Here is a 26,890-nt window from a genome sequence, read left to right on the forward strand (position 1 = left end):
CCCCGAGCTCCTCGCCCACCGTCCGCAGCAGCCGAGCGCACTCGGGGGCGGGAACCGGCCGACTTGCGGCCACTGTGACTCTTAAAACAGCCTCATTTTAAAAAATGAAGTTTCTTGGGAGCGAAATGGTAAACCAGGGAGGGCAGAGCGCAGCGGGCAGCTCACCGAAGCCCAGCCCCGGGCGCGGTGCTCGCCACACGACGGGTCCGCGCTCTCCCCTCAGGACGCCCGGGCCGCAGCCCAGGGAACGGCAGAGCCGGGAGCGCAGCCGTCCCGGTCCCCACCTCAGGAGTAGCTGGAAGAGGATCACGAACAGTTTAATCCCGATGATCTGGCACGACAGGGCTCTCCAATGGGAAGAGCCCCCGGTGGGGGAGCGCCTGGTGACATTCCTTAAAAACATGAGGTGTTTGTTAGGTTGAGCCAGGGTGGACTTGTTTGGCAAAATCTGAAGTCATGGAACTAAAGAGGGCACACCTAAAACTCAGTGATGTGCGACCCATCCCTACTTATCACCTTATAAGGCTGAGAAGACGGCGGTGCCCCCCTGGAGGGGAGAGGACAAGCTAAAATTAAGGCGGCCTAGATGACTCCAGATGAAGCCGGGGAGGCCGAGCCCCTGACAGCTGCTCACCTCCTGGGGTCACGGCAGAACCCAACTGAACGGGCCAGGAAGGCCATCGTTCCCGACTCGCCTCCAGGTGCCCCTGACCATGACCACGCAGAGGAGGACCAAGGCGTACCATCACCACCTAGAACGCCTCAGCTCCTTCCCTCCACCAAGAGGTGCCCTAGGATCCATCCAGAAAGATCTGCGGAGCCGAGTCCCAACGGGAACTGCGCTCCTGGATGAAAGCCCCTTAACCCGTAACTCAAGGACTTCTCTATGCCTGGGACTTAAAATCACCAACAACCCGCTCCCGCAGCCAGCTAGCGGAAATAAACACACAAAGGCCACACGCCAGTTCACAGCCACGAGTATTTATTGAGTGCCCGTAGTGCAAGAGAGAGATGGTCCCTGCTCCCGCGGAGCTTACAGCTTCACGACTCCAGCATCTGGCTAGATTCAGAAACAACTGCAGCAAGCACTTGTCTACCCACCAGCAGCACTGTATAAAGCACATTTTTCACATTATCGGTCACTGTTACAGTGAAATTGTTAGATGTAAAAATTATCCTTGAAATCTGTAGTCATAGAGATGACATGGTATATAATGTCCAGCAAATGCACATTTATGGCTTGATTCCTCACATATCTGAGGGGTCTATGGAAATAAAGTACAAATCAGGCAGAAAAGACTTAGTAACACAGTTCCTAAGAATACTGGGGTAGTAGTTTATTATCAAACTACCATAGAGCTCTTGGCAGGGCAGGAAATTATTTCCAGCAAAATTTGTGCAATATAGTGGATTTAATCAAACCTGCAACTGTCAACCATACATGGTCCCTCATGACAGGTAAATATAATCTACCTGTCTGAATGCTAAAAGGCTACAGGTGTGCATTTATTTTTTAAAGCTTCTTAAAGACTCATAGCACAAGTGGCACATTGAAATCTAGTGAAAACTTCTGAGATAATCTAAAAATTAAAGTGACGAAAGTGTCTAATTTTACTACATATGTAGGTGCAGAGTTCAGATTTCAAGTAGCATCCAGCAAAGCACGTGGCTTTTCTGAGCAAGAAGGGGATAGTTTTTGGTTGGCTATCACAGACTCCACATACATCTCCTAACACCTACTGGCAGGCATTTCCTGCGCATGGTTCTGCCCACAGGCTGTCACCTTTAGATGAAACATTTGAAGGGGCAATTATTTGGAGGATACTGGCAATAATTTTTAGAAAAACAGCCTATATTTATATCAAATAACCCCCAAGTCACCAATTAAGACCAAAGTGCTTTCTGAACTTACACATGACAGGTTATCAAATTTGTTAAATTTTTGGTGGTTAAAAAACCAAACACACCAGAGGGAAGCTCAATTTAAACTCCAAAAAAGCTTATTTTTTTGCAAAGCGTGAAGAGAACATCTTTGACCACCTAACAAATGTCAGTCCAAGGCAGTTTTTAGGTCAACTGCTTGGGACATAATATACTTATTTCAAAAAGTATGCTACCTCAAGGCTTGGGGCAGTGGCTCATGCCTGTAATCCCAACACTTTGGGAGGCCAAGGCAGGCAGATCATTTGGGGTCAGAAGTTCAAGACCAGGATGGCCAACATGGTGAGAACCCCGTCTCTACCGAAAATACAAAAATTAACCAGGCGTGGTACGCACCTGTAATCTCAGCTACACGGGAGGCTGAGGCAGGAGAATAGCTTGAACCCAGGAGACAGAGGTTACAGTGAGCCGGTATCACACCACTGCACTCCAGCCTGGGCAACAGAGCTAAACTTCATCCCAAAAAAAAAAAAAAAAAAGTATGCTACCTCAAAAGCCTACTTAACTCAATGAATCTGAAATATAGTATTTCTTGAGCACTTACTAAGCACCAGGCACTTTACAAAATCTCCCTTAATGAAAGGAGTTTTCTTATTTCGTCTTATAGCTGAGGAAGGCAGGCCTGTGCCAGGATGTGACCCAGGTCTCTCTGGCTCCAAGTCTCTCCCTTCTTGTCCCCTGAGCCCAGCTCTGCACAGCCCTAGCACGGCCACTTTAGCTACATCTGTTGCTTCAGTTGGAAAAGTCCTTCAGTTGCAAAGGCCATTTCCATACCTCAGGAGTAGCTCCTGCAAACAGAGGCTTAGCAAGGGAAAGGAAGGGGGCATATCCAGGCATCAGGGGAGAGTTCACTTTCTATTTGCATTTTAAAAGGCACTTCCCAGAAGTGGCAGATTTGCTTAGGGTTTTTTTTTAAACTGTTAATACCTGCAGCACAGCCCCAAGCCAACAACAAAAATAGTTTACACCCCGGGATAATAGCTGCTATTTAGAATTGCCATCTTTCCTACTTTTAGGTGGAGTGTTTTTTCAGTTGAGTGTTCATAAGATAAGCATTACCAAAGAGAAAGATAGCAGAAAGAATTTTCCTTGGTATCCCTCTTCACAGCTATGAAGAAAAAAGAATACATTTTTTAAAAATAAGTGACTGATAGCTCCAATCTATTACACACTTCAAATATCAAAGCATATGCTGAGAGAGAGGCGCAGAAGATGTTTTGATGGAGCTTAACGCCTTTTTTGGAATAAGCCAATATAGGCTACTAAGAAGATAATTCCTTGGCAAGATAAAACTATCATCTCTTCTGAAATGGCATTTTTTAATTCTTAAGAATGTAGTAGATTTTACAATAAAAGTAGGGAACAAGGAAATATCCTAACAATTTTCAAGTTAGTTTTTAATATGTCATATCCAGGAACACATTAAAGGTGGTCTTACTAGGTCTTGACACAAGCTGTACTGGAGCTTGATTAAAATGAACATTTTCTTTACCAAGACTAGATTTTTTTTTTTTTCTAAAGGCTAGAAAACCAAGAATAAAGAATACCAAGAATAGGCCGGGTGTGGTGGCTCATGCCTGTAATCCCAGCACTTTGAGGGGCTGAGGCAGGCGGATCACTTGAGTTCAGGAGTTGGAGACCAGCCTGGCCAATATGGTGAAACACCATCTACACACACACACACCCACACACACCATCTACACACACACACACACCCACACACACCCCCACACACCCACACACACCATCTACACACACACACACACACACACACACACACACACACACACACACACACACACACACACACGCGCGCGCGCGCGCGGTAGCAGATGCCTGTAATCCCAGCTACCCGGGAGGCTGAGGCAGGATAATCGCTTGAACCCGCGAGGCAGAGGTTGCAGCGAGCTGAGATCATGCCATTGCACTCCAGCCTGGGCAACAAGGGCAAAACTCCATCTAAAAAAATAAATAAATAAAATAAAATAAAAATAAAAAACAAGAATAAAGGCACTTGATTCTAATTATAAGTAATTTTGATTAGCCTGAAGTCTTCAAAAGTTGCAGGAATAGGGAGCAAAGGTTCAACTGCACTGTCAGACAGGCCGCCCTCCTTGCTGAGAAGGGAGCAAGGCTGTGGACCCCTGGCCTGGGGACCAGCCAGGTGAAGGGTGCTCAAAGGTCATTTGAGAGCCTGCTTGGAATAACTGGGATGGCTTGGTTCATTCTAACTACTTATTATTAAGAGCCACATAAAGAGGAAAAGCTCAAAAGCAAACCAAAATTTAAAACCTGAGCATGTTTAGTACGAATCCATTTTGAAAGTTTGGATGAGTCTGTTTATCAACATGTACCGAGCTGGAATATGTGGGGCACTGCGTTCTGATTGGCTACCAAAAACTAAGTAGTTACACAGCTCCAACTTAACCAGCAGTCCTAACACAAACCTGCCAATGCTCCTGGATCAGAGGAGAGACTCCTGCCCACGCGCTACTTCTGAGAGCCAGCGGCTACCACAGAGGCAGTGGGCTGGAGCCCTCTGCAAGGCCGAGGAGAAGTCACCAGGCTCCATCCGGACACACTCCCTGTCCATTAACAAATACAGTAGATTGTGATGATCTAAAGTCTAGTGTTCTTACAGCACCTACAATGGAAATATTTTCCTTTTGGCCGGGTGAAGGAGTGGAAAGGGGTGAACATATCCAGATGACAACTACGACGGACAGCTGAAGCCATGCACACTAAGAAAACCAGACTGCCCTCTTAATCCCTCATGGGGTGGTGGCTTGTATTTCAAAGGGTTTATCTGTCCCTTTATTGTCCAGCGTGGGGCACAAGTTAATTCAGAACAATGGGCAGAGAGCTACTCTGACAGCTCTCCAGAGAGGGCTCTCCAATTGTTTAACTCTTTTAGAAAAGATAAAATTAGAGAATTACAATCTCTCTCATTTTTCTCTTACAGACAATAAAGTTTAAAGAAAATGAGTTATATTCATGTAGTTTTCAAAGATTTCCAAGAGTCCATTATTACTATTCTGATATTCACTCTAAGACATGTTTCAAATAGGAATTGCATTACCATTTTTTAAAAACCTCAACACAACTGAAATTCAAGGTACACTGTAATTGTTTATGTATTCAGCATGTACTAGTCTATCATTATGGAAGCTATTAAGCTTTATTTTTTAAAAAATGAATTGTATTTACAATGTAGAACAAGTTTATAAAATTGGTGTGCAGTTAATTGTAAAAGGATAACACTATTTGTTTAGAAACAAGCTGCTTCCCCTGTTTATATTTCCTTATTCTTGATATAAATTGGAGACATATACTATTTAAAAATAATGCTTTTTAAATAGTAAAATATACAAGAGATTCCTGAGCATAACAAAAATATCTTGAAAATATGTGGCCATTTGAAGTATAAAATAGCAAGTGTAAGAATAGCATGATTGTAAAACTACTGTTTGAAGGCTTATAAACAGTACAAAATAGTTTGCCTTTTCTGACTGCATAATTATACATTAGTGCAAACAAAAATGTCTCAAAATTTAATGGCTACAAATCTCAAAGATTTGCAGAGGTGCGCAAAACATGGAATTTCTTTAGCGTCATGCGAACTGAACCCAGTTCTCGATTAATCCTTTCCAAACGATCTTCCAAGGCTTCCTAGGTGAAAACAATGGGAAAAGTTTAATTAGAATTCTATACCAAGTTCTATAATCACCACCAAACTGACCTTTCTTTTAGCAAAAGAGGAAGTATAAACACTAAAATTACAATTATTTTGCTTTCTACACAAAACATCTTATGATTTCTTTTAAACTGGACAATGTAAATTAGCTTTTCAACTATTCCAAATAACTGCTGTACTTTAAAATATTCTCAATATGTTTGATACATTGAGTATATGGAAATTCTAGTAACAGCAATACAACCAACTGGAAGAGGATAATTCTTTGGCTCTGCTGAAGTGAGAACAGTACAAGAGGAGCCTAGGAGGTGCTTCACACATTTCACCAGAAGAAATGGACACATTTGATCAGTGCTACATCCCACACATACATAGATCAAATAACTTTCTTCTCACCAAAATTTCTAAGTTAAAAAGGAAAAAAAAAAAAACACTGAAGGATACTTTTCTAAAAAAAATTAGATTTCACAATGAATTAACAACTGCTATTTTAAAATAAGCAATATTACTGTTAAATAATACCTGGACTATATATCATTATACATACTTCTGTGTTTTTGTTGAGACAGGGTCTTGCTCTGTCACCCAAAGCCGAACTGCAATGCCATGATCATAGCTTACTGCAGCCTCAAACTCCTGGGCTCAAGCAATCCTTCCACCTTAGCCTCTCGAGTATCTGAAACTACAGGCAGGCACCACCACACCTGGCTGATTTTAAACATTTTTTTTTTGCAGAGACAAGGTCTCACTATGTCACCCAGGCTGGTCTCGAACTCCTGGCCTCAAGTGATCCACCCACCTCGGCCTCCCAAAGTGCTGGGATTATAGGCATAAGCCACTGCACCCAGCCTCATTTTAGTTAATTTATTCAGTATTAATTCCAATGGTGTCCTGAAATAAAACTTAAAATTTTTTTCTTTAATTATAAAAGGATTATAGAACACTTAGAATATAGAAAATTTAGAAGACAAATAAGCAAAAAAAACAAAACAAAACAAAAACTGTTCCTCTTTCCTATTTTTTCTGCATACATATATACGCGTACCACTTTTTTTTTTTTTTTTTTTTTTGGGAGTGGGGAGACGGCGTCTCGCTCTGTTGCCCAGGCTGGAGTGTAGTGGCACAATCTCAGCTCACTGCAACCTGTGCCTCCCAGGTTCAAGCAATTCTCCTCCCTCAGCCTCAAAAGTAGCTGGGATTACAGGTGCCCACCACCATGCCCGGCTCATTTTTATATTTTTAGTAGAGACAGGGTTTCACCATATTGGCCAAGCTGGTCTTGAACTCCTGACTGCAGGTGATCTGATCTGCCCACCTCAGTCTCCCAAAGTGCTGGGATTACAGGCGTGAGCCACCACACCCAGCCGTGTATCATTTTTAAAAAGAAAAATAAGGCCAAGCATGGTGGCTCACACCTGTAATCCCAGCACTTTGGGAGACCAAGGTGGGAGAATCACTTGTGGCCAGGAGTTCGAGACCAGCCTGGGCAACACTGCAAGGCCCCACCTCTACAAAAAAATTTTAAAAATTAGCCAGGTGTGGTGGTGCATGCCTGTAGTCCTAGCTTATTCAAGGGGCTGACGCCTCAGAGGTCAAGACTACAGTGAGCTATGATTGTGCCAATGCACTCCAGCCTGAGTGACAGAATGAGACCCTGTCTCAAAAAAATTAAAAGAGAAACCTAAGAAGAGAATCAAACTGTACCTCAACTTTTTTTTTTTTTTTTTTTGAGACACAGTCTCACTCTGTTGCCCTGACTGGAATGCAGTGGTGTAATCTCAGCTCACTGCAACCTCCAAGTCTTGGGTTCAGGTGAACCTCCTGCCTCAGCCTCCAAGTAGCTGAGATTACAGGCACACCACCCCAACCAGCTAATTTTTTTGTATTTTTAGTAGAGACAGGGTTTCACCACGTCGGCCAGGCTGGCCTCAAACTCCTGACCTCAAGTGATCCGCCTGCCTTGGCCTCCCAAAGTGCTGAGATTACAGGCATGAGCCACTGTGCTCGGCCTCAAAATATCTTTGAATTAGGCCGGGCCCATGTGCCTGTAATCCCAGCTACTTGGGAGGCTGAGGCAGGAGAATCAGTTGAACCAGGGAGTTGGAGGTTGCAGAGAGCCGAGATTGCGTCACTGCGCTCCAGCCTGGTGACAGAGCGAGACTCTGTCTCCAAACTAGATAAATAAAAGATTAGCCAAGACAACCCCACACCTTTTAAAAAACGATCACATTGGCAGGTATTTTTTTTTATTATTCTTTTTCATAGACGGAGTCTTGCTCTGTCACCCAGGCTGAGTGCAGTGGCACGATCTCAGCTCAATGCAACCTCCACCACCCGGGTTCAAGCGATTCTCATGCCTCAGCCTCCCAAGTAGCTAGGACTGCAGGCGTGCACTACCACGCCTGGCTAATTTTTTGTATTTTTAGTACAGATGGGGTTTTGCCATGTTGGCCAGGCTGGTCTCGAACTCCTGACCTCGTGATCCGCCCACCTCGGCCTCCCAAAGTGCTGGGATTACAGGCATAAGCCATTGCGCTCGGCCATGGCAGGTTGTTTTTTGTTTTGTTTTTTTTGTTTTGTTTTCCCAAAAATACAGGTTTCAGGATGGGGAAGAGCTTATCTTCATACACTGCAGGTAGGAGTAGAAACTGTCTCAAACATCCTGGGTTACAACTTGACATATATCCAAATCCTTAGAAATTTGCATTTCTTTGGACCTAGCATTTTTATTTCTGGGAATGATTCCTAAGGCAATACTTACATGTGCAAAGAGATATGTTTAAGAACTTTATTGCAGCCTTATTTATGATATCAAAATTAGAAGCAACCCAAATTTCTACTAAAACATTCTTGGTTAAATATGTTACTGCTGATGGAATATTGTACGTTAATTTAAAAGGATGTTATAGAAAGATATTTCATAACATGAAAAGTTCAATTGAAAGTTTTTTTTTTTTTTTAAGACTGAGTCTTGCTCTATTACCCAGGCTGGAGTGCAGTGGCACCATCTTGGCTCACTGCAACCTCCACCTTCCAGGTTCGAGCAATTCTCCTGCCTCAGCCTCCCAAGTAGCTGGAATTACAGGCGCCCACCCCCACACCATGCCGGCTAATTTTTGTACTTTAGTAGAGACGGGGTTTCACCATGTGGGCCAGGCTGGTCTCGAACTCCTGACCTCAGGTGACCCGCCTGCTTCAGCCTCCCAAAGTGCTGGGATTACCGGCATGAGCCACCACGCCCAGCCTATAAATTATTGACTAAAATTTTCAGAACAAAAAGACAAAGTCAGAAAAAAAGAAGTTGGGGGCTGGGCGCAGTGGCTGGAACTCCTGACCTCAGGTGATACACCCGCCTCAGCCTCCCAAAGTGCTGGGATTACAGGCGTGAGCCCCTGCGCCCGGCCTACAGCTCACTTTTTGAACCTCTACAGCTATTCAGTTTCCAAAGTGTAACCATTTTATCTGCTTGCTAATGGAAAGGAGTTCAGAAATAAATTACAGATTTGAGGAGAGAGAAATAAAACAAAAAGAGAGGCAATCTGTGAGCATTAACTTAATGTAAAATCTGTTGAAAAGCATATTGCCATTTGCTCTCAAGTTAGTTTCTTGAAAATACAAGGGCATGAACACCTTCTTCTCTAAGTCTAAAGGTAAAATCAATTTTTATTCCTGAAAGCTAGCTTGCAGTTATAAAATTGCTATAATCAAACACTTCCCGTAAAAGCTAAAAGTTTTGACTGCTGCTTCAGTGTGTCTAATTTTCACTGTGCCATGATTTTTTAAACCCCTCTTAGATAACTGGAACACTGACTGGCATCAAGCCTCTAAAGCAGATTCAAGCTAAGACATTTCACCTGATTTAATCTTGTCTGTAAAGTGATTCGTCCTCCAGGAGAAGGCATCCTGCTTAGTGCTGCCTCAATCTGTTAACATACGAAAAAAATACGTTTAAATTACTGGCAGGGAGGTTTATCACACAGAATGGAAAGAAAAGATCTTGGCTTAGTATTTCCTTGTCCATTTCATCTCAACTTAATTTCCCTCTGTCAATTAGTAAGGACCACATGGCTCAAATCCGTTGCTAGCACAGCTCTGGTATGTTATCCCATTGTAATTTCCTGAGACAGGTTTGACTCAATAATTCCCTTCTCCTAGACATAAGCATTAAGTTCAGAAAACAATTTTTAAAAATATTTGTTTGTTTTTACCTGGTCCTTTTCTTTTGTAAGTTCATCAAAAAATCGTTCTGTTTCAGCTAGGGTCCGAATTTTTGCTGTATATTCAAAATCATTCCCCTGTGGAGTGACTGAAACCGGCTTACACTGTTCATAGCTAACTGATTTATTCTTCTCCCAGGCTGTTCTCACAGATACTTTCTTCACTCCATTTGGCACTGGTTCAGGGCAAGAGCTATGATTAACATGGTTATCGGTGGCTTTCTCAGAATACATTTTTTCTGTCAGAGAGGAGAGAAATTGCTTGTATTTCTTATCAATTTTTCGTGTAGGTTGCATATATATTAAATATGTTGCCCAATTTCACTTTCTGGATATAGCTGCTATATGGCCCAAAAAAGTAATGAAAAGAGATACAATAATCAATCATATTTACTCAGTGCTTTTTTCTCCAAAGAATTCTGAAAGCTTTGCCCTCTGTTTGACAATCTTTACAACTTCCCTTAATGAACTTAAGCAAACTTCATGTAAACATAAATGAAGTTTAAGTAAACTTAAAGCAAAAAAAAAAAAAAAAAGCTTAAAAACTAAATAATACATCACATTTAGTGGACGTACACCCACACTAAACAGTTAATGTTTTGAGGGCCTACCCAAGTGATTTCACATACATTGTCTTATAGCTTTATTCCAAATGTAGAATATAAATGAGAAAAAAAAAGTTACCCAAAGCCTAGGCTGCATATAGAGAATAAAAGTAAAGAGAATAACTGAACAGTGTGGCCCTGGTAATTAAACATCAACATTCCCTGTACCTCAGTTTCCCAACTTTTCAATGAGGATAACAACATTGACATAACAACACATAGCATCATGAGTGCTTAGTTTCAGACGCCCTTGAGTAGGAAAATATTTAAGTGCAAGATATCATAATATTTAGAACATTGATACCAGAATCTCAAAAAATGAATGATTACAACCATAACTAATATTTTTTAGGAAAAGATACCTTCCGAGTCATCTAGAGGAAGAAACTGGAGTTGCTTTCTTGGATTGGTACGTTGTAATGTAGACACAGGAACAGTATCTAAATCATCCAAAAGTATATCAAATCTATTGAATGAAGCAAGTTACTTGTGAGAAAAAAAATGTTAACTGATTTTCCCTATCTCCACTACAAAGATGAGCTGGCATCCAGCTAACTCACATATTTATGTATTTTCTTAAAAGAAAGCTGGTTATGTAATTGTCTAAAACTGAAATTTAATTTCTATTTTCTAACAAAATTGTATTTACAAACTAAAGACTTAAAACACTTACCCATACATTATCTCATTTGATCTTTATAAAAACCTTATGAAATAAGCAGGGTAGTTATTATTATCCCCGTTTTATAGAAGAGGAAACTGAGGTTCAATGTGCTTAACTCATCTCCGCAAGAGCCTGACAGAGTTGGGTCTGGAACCAAGAAGCAACATCCCTCCCCGCCAATAACACACACAGCTGCCCACACTTCGGAGGGGACAGATTCTCAGCAGCACAGGTAAACGTGCATTTGGTGCCAGGGCCATACCAGTAAAGCCCACTTTCCTGTACAAATGGCCCAAAAGTTTTCCCGTATCATAAACCTTTCCAGGAAAACAAGGAACTATCATTCTACATACAAAAGCTGAAAGGGGTGCTGAGGTGATATTTAAAATCTAGTAGTAGCAAGTTTACATAGTTAAAAACTGTGTTCATTGTACTGCAGTACTTCAGTTGTAGTATGACATTCTCTTATGATTTAAATGAAATTCACAGAGTTCCCACTGGTAACTGAAAAATTAGTGATAGCTAGAGACGTAAGTCAACACTTGGAAAAAAATCACCAATATAGTAAACTTTATTCTACAATTTTAGAGAACTTACCGAATTGGACTGCTCTCATTTTTGCTAAGCAGATGACTAAATCCTGGGGACAAGTTTTCTTTAGGGGATCGCTTTGGACTATAAGCCACAGTCACTGGTGTTAGCATAATCTCTCTTTTTGCTATAGAAGAAAATGAAGAGGAAATATTCTTTTCCTTCTATATGTATCAGCATAACAGTTTCTTATTCAGTTTTTTCTAATTTTGAAAGGAATATAATTTCAACATAAAACTTTGAGAGAGAAATAAGGGTGTACAAAAAAATAAAATCACTCATAATCCTAACACCTAGAGGTTACCACTGTAACACTGTAGTATATCAGACAGTACTTTCAGCACTCTGACTCAAAACTGGTTTTTCAGGATTTTAGAAGTCGACTGGAAATAAGATGGAAACAGCAGTACACTACTGAACATTCCTATAACACAATAATAAGAATCTCCTCAGCTGTTATGAAAACAGAAATTCAGGACAGAAATTCAATGCTTCAACTTTAAAACCAACCTGTAATTGGCTAAAGAAAAACAGTGACTAATGCTGAGTACTTGAGATCAAATACATAAGAAGTATATTTGCAGACTAGCTTGGATTAATTTGATTGAATTAATGTTTGGATAGCTGTCTACTATCTTAAAAATTCTGAAGTATTTTTAAGTATTAGTTGCAAACGATTTAGTGGACACAATAAATTATTAGTATTAATTGTAAACAATTTACTGGACACAATAAAAAATCTCACTTTAATAAACAGATTTCTTCATTTACATTTGTAGTATCTGTGTGATCAGACAATTTTATTTATGAACAAGATCTCATTTAGGGGTCCTCTGCTCAGAGTACTCTACTAGGTGCTGAGGATACAAGAGAAACCAGAAACGGGCAAGCAGCGGGCACAAATAGATTTGACTCAGAGATCACGCTTTTGAACCCAAGAGATGTACACATCTAACTCTTACTTGGAGTACTTGATTTACGATTTGAAGGTGGTAAAGATGATGATCTCTGTGAGGCCGAATTAAGTCTCTTTTGTCTCTGTTGGGCACACTTCTCTGGAGAACGACTTGAATTAACTGAAGTTTCAGTTTGTTGAGGATTTACTACAGCAGACCAAAAAAAAGCAAAACAAAAAACAAATCAAAACAAGCCTAAGCTTCAGTTATCCACCTTTATTAACAGGTGGTTACACATGGTTACACACCAAGCCCCACAGCTTAGGTTCTGCTCAAAAGCATTTATTCTCATCAGCTAGGTTATAATGACTATTTGCAAATGCACCACATTATAATGATAAAAAATGCTTGATGAAGAAAAATATGGGAGTTTATAATGAATTCATTCTGGTTCCCTGTTTACAATCGGCATTCAAGGCGATTTTCAAGAGGGTTATTTTTAGAAAGCAGGTTACTAATTTATTTACTAAGAGACACTGCTTGGGAGATGTAACCCCAAAGACGCTGGCAGGATGACTAAGGGGTCTGAGCAAGCAAGCATAGTGGAAAAGGAGAGAAACGTATTGGTGACCTGGACCTGTGAAAAAACACAGTATTAAAGACACTACTTGCCTTATCTGCAGATGCTCAGTAACCAAGAAAGAAGAGGAAATGTTATATCTCACTTCATGAATACCAAATGCCTATCACAGCTTTCTGATGTGTGCAAGTAAGACGGACTGACAGGAATTTTTCAAATATCCTTAGGAATGCCATGTAAGGCCAGGAGCAGTGGTTCACGCCTGTAATCACAACACTTTGGGAGGACAAGGTGGGTGGACCACTTGAAGCCAGGAGTTCGAGACCAACCTGGCCAACATGGTGAAACTCTGTCTCTATTAAAAATATTAAAATTAGCCGGGGGTGGTGGAGGGCACTTGTAACTCTAGGTACTTGAGAGGCTGAGGCAGGATGATCACTTGAACCCAGGAGGTGGAGTTTGCAGTGAGCTGAGATTACGCACTGCACTCCAGCCTGGGCAAAAGAGTGAGACTCTGTCTCAAAAAAAAAAAAAAAGAATGCCATGTAAGCCTTTTTCATAATCAGAATGTAAGATGCAACTGGCTTTGTACAAAAGGTACATGTTATGCCAGAACTGTGATAAATTATTAACTAGGACATTCAATTCTCTATGAAATGGAGCTGAAGTAGCAGTAAAATAGCAAGTTTACAGAGCTAAAACTTTTAATTTCATTACCTAAATATTTTAATTTTAATGAAGGTAATATAAATGGGGAAAAGATATCTATATCCGTCTATCTCAAACAAGGAAATACTCACTATTTGAGGTGTCCTCTTTCTCTGTCTGTGTCCCCCAATTTTTAAGTATTTTTCCCTCATCAAGTTCTTTTAAAGCTCTCATGATCGGCGTGTCTGAAGTCTCTCTTTGCTTTTTTATCAACAAGCTTGTTGATGAACTTCCAGGTGAAGAATCCTTTTCCAGAGGTGAAAGGTGCCTTAAACAATAATTTTAAGACATACAGTGCTATGGACTGAACATCTGTATCTTGCCCCCCGCCCCCACACCAAACATACACGTTGAAGCCCTAATCTTCAATGTGATGGTGTCTGCAGGTGGGGCCTTTACGAGGTAATTAGGGTTGGATGAGGTCATGAGGGTGAAGCCTCCAAGATGGGATTAATGCCCTTATGAAAAAGGGAAAGAGGCAGGAGTGCTCTCTCTGTGCACACACACCAAGGAAAGGCCATGTGAGGACATAACCAGGAAGAGGGCCCTCACCAAACACTCAGCACCCTGATCTTGCACTTCCAGCCTCCAGAGGTAGAGAAAGAAATGTGTGTTGTTTATGCCACCCAGTCTGTGGTAATTTGTTATAACAGTCCACGCTAAAACACACACTTTACTGGAGTTGTTAGGGGAATAACAGAGTTGACAATTATACTCCACAATGAGCATGCTTTGCAATGCAAATAAATTAAACCTGCATACAGTGCTTTCCCATCCTTCTAGTCCTACACTTAGAGGAACAGCATCTGCACAGCACCCTGGAGTAAGCGGCTGAGGCTGCTCACGCAGGCTCGGGGCTCGGGCTGGCCAGAGCCATCTGAAGGGGGAGAGGATCTACATCTTTTGTTTGTTTTTAGACAAGGTCCCACTCTGTCACCCAGGCTGGAGTGCAGTGGCGCAATCATAGCTCACTGTAGCCTTGAGCTCCCCAGGCTCAAGTAATCCTCCCACCTCAGCCTCCCAAGTAGCTAAAACTACAGGCGCATGTCACCACGCCCGGCTAATATATTTATTTTCTGCAGAGGTGAGATTTCGTCATGCTGCCCAAGCTGGTCTCAAACTCCTATGCTCAAGCGATCCTCCACGTTGGCCTCCCAAAGTGTTGGGATTACAGGCGTGAGCCACCACGCCTGGCCTGAGGATCGACATCCTATCCTAATCACAAACCCATACTGTGCCACTGAGCACAGGTGGGGAAGCTCGGCAGAGCTCACGGAAGTAAAATATTCTAAAAGTAGTAGACTTTCAAAGTAAAATAAAAGTCAGGTTCTCAAAATTAAGACATTAAAGAACCAAAGAGAGGGCTTCCTGAACTTTTAAAAGCAATTGAAATCTCTAAGAAAACATAACATCCCTAAATAGAATCTTTAGCAAAGTTATCTCACCCAGGGCTACAGGTTTCCTCCAGCTGGTTGTCCACATTACTGTCCTGGGTGTCCAGAGGCTGGCCAGTAAAGATGGAGTACTCTGCACCTGGAATCAGCCATTTCCGCCTGCTGACGTCTGAAGTTGCTAGTGTGCTATTAGAATGAAAACGGTCAGGCATTATAAAGGTCTGCACTTCAATTCAGACTGCATGTGCATATAAAACAATCTGCTCTCAAACAGTATTTACACATTTGTACACTAATTTAAAAATCACATGTAACAATCTGTATTTTGGATACAATTTATTTTACAGTTTTATGATTCAACTTAACTGTTGTTCTAGGTTTCTGTTACTCCTGAATCTCAGTCAAGATTCAGGTACTTGTGGCTCTGAACATTCCCCTCACTGTCTCTCATGCATTTCACACCCTTTACACCCTGTGCCCCTACTGTAGCTGAGGGTAAGGTGCTGAAGGAAGCAGGGCTGCCCTTCTTGTTCCCTTCAGACCAGCACTGTCCAACAGAATCTTCTGCAAAACCAGAAATGCTATCTGCACTGTCCAATGCAGCAGTCACAAGTCAGGTGTCACTACTGAACACCTGAAATGTGGCTGGTGAGACTGAAGAACCAATTATAAAATGTTAATTTTAATAATGAAAGTTTTCAGTATCAAAATGGAGTCACTAATGTCAAACTCCCACAAAATGGAGCTGGGAGGCACAAAAGAGCAGCCTCTCACACAGATGCTGATTATGGGAACTATTCTGAATTCCTCAGAACCACAGTATTCCAGATAATAAGCTGCTTGTACACGGAAACATCCCTAACAAGGGATGTCTCCACCACTGAGCTAATGCTAATGCCCGCAACATGCTCCTGTAACCAGTGGTCTTTGTTTTAAAATAGCTTAGTGGACTGTGGACTGCCCTTTGTCTTTTAAAGTTTCCTGTGTCCCAACCCCTTTAGACATGCTTATGGTTCACCACAGCATGCGTACTCCAGATTGCAAACCCCCAACATTTCCAAATAAATTTCTTTGGAGAGTCAGTCTCTGTCACTCATTTTAGGTTGACATGATTGATTTAAATAGTAATAGTGGCTGTTGGCAGGACTGTACTGAACAGTGCAGTTCTAGACTATTGCTCCCCCAGCTCATCTGAGGTTCCCACCATCATGTTAACCCCCAGTCATTCCCCAGACTTTAGAGCCTGCCTTGTTTTCTCCATACCTATTCCTGTTCTCACATAAGCAACTTCCTGACTGCTCTCTCCAGTGAGGTGACCCTCTACTCCTCAGCCAGCCACCTCAGAGAGTACTTGCTGGCTTTTGTCAAAACCAGAGAACACACTCCCCTTAAGAAACCAATACTCCAACGACTGTGCCTCTATTCTGCCTTCCGCCCTCAAGCTTCAGCAACGTGACCTACAATCCTTGGCCTCTCCATTTTCCATTTATCAACCCCTCCTAGCCTGACTAGGTCCTCTTGATCTACCCTGAAGTCCACACTCATGAAACTTTCTCTTTCACCTTTCACCACACCTGACTGGCAGCAAAATCTGAGGACTGGCTGACTACAAAGGCAGCGCTTCAGGTCTAAACTCCTACCACTGAGCTTTGCTGGAAAAAAGCCACCAGCTGGGCAGACTCATCACCACCTCAAGCAGACACCCCAAACCGCCTGGCAACATGACTTTCTGTAACCAGCAAGCTTCAGTTCTCCAAACATGACTATCTCACACCCTTTCCACCCTCCTCAAACCTCCCATCCCACCTTCGTTGACGGGTGAAACTTTTGAGTCAAATTCAAAGAAACACCAGAAACCATGAAACAACTCTTGTCTTCTCTCTGTCCCCTTTCACAACCAAACACGTTAGAGCTGCCTCTTCTATCTACATTCACTTCAACTCCGGTCACTCTTTCCCTCAGTTTTCTTTTTTTTTTTTTTTTTGAGACAGAGTCTTGCTCTGTCACCCAGGCTGGAGTGCAGTGGCGTGATCTCGGCTCACGGCAAGCTCTGCCTCTTGGGTTCACGCCATTCTCCTGCTTCAGCCTCCCGAGTAGCTGGGACTACAGGCGCCCGCCACCACGCCTGGCTAATTTTTTGTGTTTTTAGTAGGGACGGGGTTTCACCATGTTATTAGCCAGGATGGTCTTGATCTGCTGACCTCGTGATCCACTCGCCTTGGCCTCCCAAAGTGCTGGGATTACAGGTGTGAGCCACTGCGCCCGGCCCAGTTTTTAAATTAAGAACTATTTCAGGGCCAGGCTCAGTGGCTCACGCCTATAATCCTAGCACTTTGAGAGGCCACGGCGGGCAGATAACGAGGTCAGGAGATCAAGATCATCCTGGCTAACATGGTGAAACCCCGTCTCTACTAAAAATGCAAAAAAAAATTAGCCAGGTGTGATGATGGGCACCTGTAGTCCCAGCTACTCAGGAGGCTTAGGCAGGAGAATGGCATAAGCCCAGGAAGCGGAGTTTGCAGTGAGCCAAGATCGCGCCACTGCACTCCAGCCTGGGCAACAGAGCGAGACTCCGTCTCAAAAAAAAAAAAAAAAAAGACTTCAAACGTTCTTGGAAAATTACAAAGAATACTGTAACAAGCATCTACTCACCCATGCTCAGTTTTAATAAATGCTAAGATCTTGCCAATTTTTTTTTTTCTTGAGATGGAGTTTTCCTCTGTCACCCAGGCTGGAGTGCAGTGGCATGATCTCGGCTCACTGCAACCTCTGCCTACCAGATTCAAGCAATTCTCCTGCCTCAGCCTCCAGAGTAGCTGGGATTACAGGGGCCCACCACTGTGCCCAGCTAATTTTTGTATTTTTAGAAGTGACGGGGTTTCACCATATTGGCCAAACTCCTAACCTTAAGTGATCTGCCCACCTTGGCCTCCCAAAGTGCTGGGATTACAGGCGTGAGCCACGGCGCCCAGCCCGATCTTGCAAAATTTCTTTTTAATTATAAGACCAATTTTTATATATACAGTTGTTATTTTTTTTAATTACATAGAAGGCATAATGTATTAATACACATTTTTAAATGTCTTTTGGTTTTTTTTGAAACAGGGTTTTACCCTGTCCCCCAGGCTAAAGTGCAGTGGTATGATCATGGCTCAGTACAGCCTTGACCCCTCAGGCTCAAGTGATTCTCCCACCTCAGCCTCCCGAGCAGCTGGGACTACAGGCGCGTACCACCAACCACCACACCCAGCATTTTTTTTTTTAAGACAGAGTCTTGCTCTGTCACCCAGGCTGGAGTGTAGTGGCTTGATGTCGGCTCACTGCAAGCTCCGCCTCTCAGGCTCAAACCATTCTCCTGCCTCAGCCCTGTGAGTAGCTGGGATTACAGCTGCGTGCCACCATGCCTGGCTAATTTTTTTGTATTTTTAGTAGAGACGGGGTTTCACCATGTTGGTAAGGCTGGTCTCAAACTCCTGACCTCATGACCCACCTGCCTCAGCCCACCAAAGTGCTGGGATTACAGGCGTGAGCCACTGCGTCCAGCCGCTAACTTTTTATATTTTTTGTAGAGATAGGGTTTTGCCATGTTGCCCAGGCTGGTCTTGAACTCCGCGGCTCAAGCAATTTCCCCACCTTGGCCTCCCAAAATGCTGAAATTGTACACGTGAGCCACCACACCTGGCCTTTAATGCTTTCTCTGTTCAATGTTATGTTTGAAATTTATTTGTGTTAGTACATATAAGCTCTATTCATTTTAATCATTTACCCATTGTATGAATATATTTGTCCTTTCTCCCGGCACTGGAAATATGGTTTTTAATATGCAGCCTTTCGACAATGCTAAAATTAACACGTGTGAAAATTCCTCTAAGGCAAACATCTTAACATGGAACTATGGGATTTGGTGCACATCTTCAACCTCTCTGGATGTTGCCAAATCTCTCTCCAGACAAGCTGTATCAACTGTCAATCATTACTTTGAGAGTTCCTGTTTCTCCATATCTTTGCCAAACGTTAAAGTGATTCAATTTTAAGTCTAACCTGTCCGATGGTGTGAATTGTATCTTATTGTTTTAATGTGCATTTTCATGACAATTAACATGTTCTCATTTTTATTAGCCATCAGGGATCTGTGCGCTGCTTGTTATATTCTTTTACCATTTGTTGAGAAAGTTATCTTTTTCTTATTGATTTGTAAGAGTTCTTTCATCTTCTGGATACTTTTCCTTTATTCATTCCTGTTCACTTTAAAAATATAGAATATCAGCCGGGGCCACGTACAGTGGCTCATGCCTGTAATCCTAGCACTTTGGGAAGCCGAGGTGGGCGGATCATTTGAGGTCAGGAGTTCGAGACCAGCCTGGCCAACAAGGTAAAACCCCGTCTCTACTAAAAAATACAAAAAATTAGCAGGCATGGTGGCACGTGCCTGTAGTACCAGCTACTTGGAAGGCTGAGGTAGGAGAATCGTTTGAACTCAGGAGGCGAAGGTTGCAGTGAGCCAAGATTGTGCCATTGCACTCCAGCCTGGGTGACAGAGCGAGACTTTGTCTCAAAAATAAAATAAAATATCAGCCAGGAACTGTGGCTCATGCCTATAATCCCAGCACTTTGGGAGGCTGAGGTGGGCGGATCACTTGAGGTCAGGAGTTTGAGACCAGCCTAGCCGACAAGGCAAAACCCCATCTCTACTAAAAATACAAAAATTAACCAGGCATGGCAGTGGGCACCTGTAATCCCAGCTATTTGGGAGGCTGAGGCAGGAGAATCGCTTGAACATGGGAAGCAGAGGTTACAGTGAGCTGAGATTGTGGCACTGCACTCCAGCCTGGGTGACAGAGCAAGACTCCATCTCAAAACAAACCAACAAAAAATATATATTATATATATATCTCAAGCACACCTAGACATACAGGTAATACTCATGCCAACCATCCAGCTTTATAAATCTTGGTTATATATTCTTTAAATTAAGAGTAGAACACTATAAAGACAACTAAAGCCCCTGTGCACCTCTCCAATCTCATTCGTTCCCTCCCAAAAGCAACCATTTATACTAAATTTGTGTTCAGCATTCCCATGCATGTTTTCATACTTTTACTACATTTGCATTAACCCATAAGAAATACAAAATTGCTTCACATGCTAAAGTCAATATAAATAGTATCCTATTTCTTCTGCAACTAGTTTTTTGTTGTTCCATATTATGTCCTTAAGATTAATCCACGTTGACCATCTACCTGAGGATCAGCAAATTCTCTCTGTAAAGGGCCAGATAGTAAACACTTGAAGTTTTACGGGCCAGTGTCTGTTGCAACTACTCCACTTTGCTGTTGCACAAAAGCTGCCGTAGATGATATGTAAGTGAATAAGCTTGTATTCCATGAAAATTTTATTTGTGGACACTAAAATTGGAATGTTATAAAATTTTCTTTCTTTTTTTTTTTTTGAGACATACTCTCGCTTTCTCACCCAGGCTGGAATGCAGTGGCGCAATCCTGGCTCACTGGAACCTCCGCCTTCCAGGTTCAAGCGATTCTCTTGCCTCAGCCTCCTGAGTAACTGGGACTGTATACAGGCACGTGCCACCATACCCGGCTAATTTTTGTATTTTTAATAGAGATGGGGTTTTGCCATGTTGGCCAGGCTGGTCTTGAACTCCTGACCTCAGGTGATCCACCCACCTTGGCCTCCCAAAATGCTGGGATTACAGGTGTGGGCCACCACGCCCAGTTCGTCATACAATTTTCATGTGTCATGAAATATTCTTTTTTCCCAAATATGTAAGAATGTAGAAACCATTCTTTACTCAGGAGCCTCACAAAAACAGGTAGTTCAGCCAGATGTGGCCCCACAGGCTGGGGTCTGCCAACTCGGGCTCTGCCACCTGCACTGTCATGATGCAGTGTCATGCTTGAGTGTATGACAGTATTTTCCATATTTCAGCTGTTAGACTTTCAGGTTTTCATTCACTATTTTTTTTTGAGACAGAGCAGTGCTCTGTCACCCAGGCTGGAGTGCAGTGGTGAGATCTCGGCTCACTGCAACCTCCGCCTCCCAGGTTCAAGAGATTCCTCAGCCTCCCGAGTAGCTGGGATTACAGGCCTGCACCACTACGCCTGGCTTATTTTTGTATTTTTAGTAGAGATGGAGTTTTGCCATGTTGGCCAGGCTGGTCTCGAACTCCTGACCTCAAGTGATCCACCTGCCTTGGCCTCCCAAAGTGCTGGGATTAAAGGCGTGAGCCACCACACCCCGCCTGCATTCACTCAAGTACACTCTGAATGTGCTTCTACTGCTATCACTCTATCCAGACTGTTAACTAAGCATTAGCCTCCAGCTTGCAAAGACCTTGCAGTCTTCACCTTGATCTCTCAAGCAGCAATGTGAGATTATGACATATGCTATACATCAGTTTCCATTCACAATTCCTGACTCATAACTTTCATAGCCCTTGTTGCAGTCAACAGAATCTCTAACCTTCTCCTGTCTTCCTTTTACCTTACCAGGGTAGGACTCTAATCTGATTATGGGTCATAAGACTCTCATTCGAATCAGAGAGGGTCCTGCCTCATCCTCTGGAGGAAGGAATGCTGCACAAAGAGGCCAAGAAGGATCTGAACAGACAGGCCTTGCTGGGTTTAGATCACATCCTTTCTGTCCAATCACATTTCAACACAGTTGTCCAAGCTTCAATCAGGCCTATCCAATGAAGCCTCCATAAAATGCCCAAGAGGACAGGGCTCCAGAGCTTCTGGAGAGCTGAACAAGAGCTCATCCACGCACTGAGGGGGCGTCACACCCCAGCTCTACTGGGAAAGAAACTCCTGGGCTGGAGATCCTTCCAGACCTTACTCTGTATCTCGTCAACTGGCTGTTTATTTGTATCCTTTAAAATATCATCTGTAATAAATTGGTAAACATGTTTTTCTGGGTTCTATAAGCCACTCTGGCAAATTAATCAAACCCAAAGAGAGGGCTGTGGGAAACTCAACTTGAAGCCAGTTGGTTAGACATTGTGGAGGCCTGGACTTGCAAATGGTGTCTGAAACGGGAATGGTCTTGGGGACTGAGCCCTCAGCTTACGGGATCTGACCCTATCTCTGGGTAGACAGTATCAGAGATGAATGGGAGGCTACCCAGCTAGGTCCCATGAAGAACTGATTGCTCACTTGCTGGTGAGGAGAAATGTCATACATTCTGGGTCACAAAAGTCTTCTGAGTCTATTGTTGTTGTGCTGGTGTGAGTGCACAGGGAAAACACAGGTTGGGTTTTGCACTCAATACTGGTGGCTGCTTGTTTTCCTCTAGCTTTTTGGCAGAGCTTTCTTGGGTTCCTTTGCCAGCTCTCTCTAGCCAACACCAGTGTCAAGAGTTCTTGCCCCAGGCCTACGTCTCACTAAACACACTCAGTTTGCATCCATTCTACAACTTTACACACCATCTAGAAAGAGACGACTCCAATTTTTTTTTTTTTTTTTGAGACGGAGTCTTGCTCAGTTGCCCAGGCTGGAGTGCAGGAGCGCGATCTTGGCTCACTGCAAGCTCCGCCTCCCGGGTTCATGCCATTCTCCTGCCTCAGTCTCCCGAGTAGCTGGGACTACAGGCGCCCGCCACCACGCCCGGCTAAGTTTTTGTATTTTTAGTAGAGACGGGGCTTCACCGTGTTAGCCAGAATGGTCTTGATCTCCTGACCTCGTGATCCGCCCACCTCGGCCTCCCAAAGTGCTGGAATTACAGGCATGAGCCACCACACCCGGCATGACTCCAAAATTTATCACTCCATCCTAAAACCTTATTTTTGAGCTCCAAACTCATTTATAATTGCCTATTTGATTTCCACTTAGAATTGATATGAATCTCAAACAAAAATATTCAAGATGGAAATTCTGATCTCTTCCCTAAGTTCAACACATGAACTAGGTACCTTTAGTTGTTTGAGACAGAAACCAAGGAATTATTCCAACACCTTCCTTTCTTACCTTGCCATCCAATTCACAACCATATCCTATAGATCCTACCTCTAGAATCTCTCCTGAAGAGTCTCTATTGTCTATTTCTGTGACCACCACCTAGCTAACACCATCTCTCTCCTAGCACTGCACCAGCCTAACTAGTCTCCTGCTTCCATTCTTTCCTTCTCTTCCTTCTCCATCTTCTCATGGCAGGTACATTAATAAAAATTAGATAACATCATTTTACCACATAAAAACCTTCAAAGGCTTCCCAATGGACTTAGGGCAAGATCCAACTCTTTTTTTTTTTTCCGAGACGGAGTCTTGGCTCTGTGTCTCCCAGGCTGGAGTGCAGTGGCGCGATCTCGGCTCACTGCAAGCTCTGCCTCCTGGGTTCACGCCATCCTCCTGCCTCAGCCTCCTGAGTAGTTGGGACTACAGGCGCCAGCCACCGTGCCCAGCTAATTTTTTTTGTATTTTTTAGTAGAGACGGGGTTTCATCGTGTTAGCCAGGATGGTCTCGATCTCCTGACCTTGTGATCTGCCCACCTTGGCCTCCCAAACTGCTGGGATTACAGGCGTGAGCCACCGCGCCCAGCCAAGATCCAACTCTTAATCACGGCTTAGAAAGCTATAAATGGTCAATCTCTGATTTCACCTAGGGCAACTTTGCCTCTTGCTGGAAATATTCAGGCCACACTAACCTCCCTTAGGCTCTTCAAATATGCTAAGCTCTTTCCTACCTGAGGACTTAGCAAGGCAATTTCTCTGCATGGACCACCTCCCAGACACCCCACCCTGCTTATCTGTCACCCCACACCTCCTGCTCCAGCAACTCTATGCACAGGTGACTCCTCTGCTTATGAGCCTCCTCTAAAGAAAGGCCTTCCCTTGTCCCCAACCCAAAGCTCTCTCTTTTTTCTCTCTCAAATGTTCAATGTCACTTACATCTTTTCTTTGAAAAAAAAAAAAAAAAAAAGAATTTGCTACGTTCTACTAAGATTAATTAACAAAGACCTAGAAAAAGCTTCTCTTAAAATTTATTTTATTTTATAGAGATGGGCTCTCGCCACGTTGCCCAGACTGGTCTCAAACTCCTGGGCTCTAGCGATCCTCCCTCCTTGGCTTTCCAAAATGCTGGAATTACAGACATGAACCACTGTGCCCGGCCCTAGAAAAAGCTCCTCATTTGACAATTACAACTTGGGTCACAAATTACAATTTAAAATCATTTTTCTAATAAATGTCATTATAAAGTTATTATTTACTTATTAATATTCTTTATTTACACCAAAATCATAATAAAAGCCAGTTCTAATATAAAAATAATGAATTCTGTAAGGATATCACCAAGACAATGCTGAGATTATAGCCAAGCTAATTCTGAAAGAACTAAAAAAACTAGAAAGAAAACCCATACAACCTAATGAAGATCCATCTTCATAGTTCCTTCCATTAACATAGGAATAAAATGTCTGAAATTTTAGGGCTAAAAGACCTTTTGAGATGTTCTAGCCCCTTGTCCTTATTTTTACAGATAAGAAAAATGAATTCCAAAAAAGGTAAGTGACTTGCCTAAGGTCACACAGCTGGGCAAAGAACAAAATACATTCCAAGGATCCCAATTTGATCCTACTATATTTCCTCATTATAGCAAATGCCTCTGCATAAGAGGGTTTACAATGTTCAGTAATTAATCTAACACATTTAAGTTCTGTAATGACATTTAACCCGGACTTTCTTATGATTTAAACAGATGAGTTTCTCATCTTCATAAAAGCATGCACCTATTTCTAGCTTTACAGAGAGTAAACGAAATAACTTACTTGGCACGCGAGGGTCTCACGTGAATTCTAGAATTATGACGAAGGCTTAACATATTTTCATGTTCTACTTGCTTGACCTGAGCTTCAAGTTTTGAAATCATTCTAATTCAAAAGCAATAAAGATAAATTAAGTACATTTCAACAAATGTAAAATACAGCTCAACCACAGTTTATTTAACAGACCCTCCTAAAAAATGGGTGGTAAAAGAGTTGCAAGTCCATGGACGGGAATGGTGGCTCACCCCTGTAATCCCAGCACTTTGGGAAGCGGAGGCAGGTGGATCATAAGGTCAAGACATGGAGAACATCCTGGTCAATATGGTGAAACCCCGTCTCTACTAAAAATACAAAAATTAGCTGGGCATGGTGGTGTGCACCTGTAGTCCCAGCTACTCGGGGGACTGAGGCAGGAGAATCACTTGAACCCGGGAGGTGGAGGTTGCAGTGAGCCGAGATAGCGCCAGCCTGGCGACAGAGTGAGACTCTGTCTCAAAAAAAGAAGAGTTGCAAGTCCATAAACCTTTTTCATAGTAAAACATCGCCATTATTTAAAAAGCTAAATAAGCCAGGTGCAGTGGCTCACGCCTGTAATCCCAGCACTTTGGGAGGCCGAGGTGGGTGGACCATCTGATGTCAGGAGTTCGAGACCAGCCTGGCCAGCATGGTGAAACCCCCATCTCTACTAAAAATACAAAAATCAGCCAGGTGTGGTGGCATGAGCCTGTAATCCCAGCTACTCAAGAGACTGAGGCAGGAGAATAGGCTTGAACCCGGGAGACGGAGGTTGCAGTGAGCCGTTATCATGCCACTTTACTCCAGCCTGGGCAGCAGAGCAAGACTTTGTCTCAAAAAAAAATAAAAGCGAAACAAAAATCAGTCAATATAAATAGAAAAACAGAAAAACAAATACATTAAAACTCTACAAAGCAATATTTCCCATACAACTGAATAAAAAGAGAACAAATGGACTTAATATTGCAAGTTATATAAATTTGACTACAGATCAAAACATAACATTTATAAATAAAAATAAAATTGTCAAATAAACTGCATTCTAATGTGTTTAATCCTAATATGTATATAACCATGCATACAATAGGTAACACTTTCACAAACGAGGAAGCAGGCTTAACTTCCAAAAATAGAACTTTTACAAAAAAAATTTCAAAAAAAAAAACCTTTCTAATTTTTAAAAGAGGCCAAGGCTAAAATATTGCAAACAACCTATAGGTATTTCATCTGATTTGTGCTATGTTCAAAATAAAAGCCTATTTTCAAGTTTACCAACAGGAAATAACTACTCTGGCCAACTGACTATCTTAAAGATATCCTGGCATTCATGCTGTTCTTTTTTCCCCCCTTTAAGAGATGAGGTCTCGCTCCGTCACCCAGGCTGGAGTGCACTGGCATGATCATCGCTTGCTGCAGCCTCAAACCCCTGTGCTTAAGAGATGCTCCTGCCTCAGTCTCCCAAGCAGCTGGGAGTACAGGTGCACACCGCCATGCCTGGCTTGTTCTTTTAAGCTCTGTGTATGACTTCATCTTATCTTTCAAACTCGAATTTTTACCTACTTTGATGCAAGGAAGGTTTGAGAAATAATAGCCCTAACAAGAAATAATAGCCCTAACAAGACTGATGTTTTCTAACAATCTGATAAGAAAGCTATCACTAGAACTGAATGAATCACAGAAGAGAGGCAGATGAGAAACCTAGACAGCATTTCTGTTCTTCTCTATGAGAACTCCTTAAGACTGCAGTAAAATGTCTAAATAAGGGACATTACTTATATCCAAATACAAACGTAAAATTTGCTCTTGA

At 42.5% G+C, this 26,890-nt stretch overlaps 1 protein-coding gene across 17 annotated transcripts in view; it reads right to left on the bottom strand.

Moving 5' to 3' along the window:
- Positions 1–965: 965 nt before the first annotated feature.
- Positions 966–26,890, bottom strand: part of MPHOSPH9 (M-phase phosphoprotein 9) — a 91,485-nt gene continuing 65,560 nt past the window's right edge. For 7 of the 17 annotated variants that reach the window (XM_054441919.1, XM_054441913.1, XM_063647174.1 and 4 more), the window contains 9 exons: positions 25,072–25,173; positions 15,342–15,476; positions 13,989–14,164; positions 12,675–12,815; positions 11,719–11,839; positions 10,820–10,923; positions 9,844–10,091; positions 9,490–9,558; positions 5,101–5,610 (listed from right to left, as the gene is read on the bottom strand). In XM_054441919.1, coding sequence (XP_054297894.1) covers positions 5,509–5,610; positions 9,490–9,558; positions 9,844–10,091; positions 10,820–10,923; positions 11,719–11,839; positions 12,675–12,815; positions 13,989–14,164; positions 15,342–15,476; positions 25,072–25,173 — 1,198 coding nt within the window. In that variant the 3' untranslated portion in view covers positions 5,101–5,508. Of the gene's footprint in view, positions 1,266–5,100; positions 5,611–9,489; positions 9,559–9,843; positions 10,092–10,819; positions 10,924–11,718; positions 11,840–12,674; positions 12,816–13,988; positions 14,165–15,341; positions 15,477–25,071; positions 25,174–26,890 lie in introns of those variants that run through there. The other 10 variants (XM_054441921.2, XM_054441917.2, XM_063647172.1 and 7 more) reach the window with 7 other exon arrangements.

The sequence above is a fragment of the Pongo pygmaeus genome, chromosome 10 (assembly GCF_028885625.2).
Source record: "Pongo pygmaeus isolate AG05252 chromosome 10, NHGRI_mPonPyg2-v2.0_pri, whole genome shotgun sequence".
NCBI classification, from domain to species: domain Eukaryota; kingdom Metazoa; phylum Chordata; class Mammalia; order Primates; family Hominidae; genus Pongo; species Pongo pygmaeus.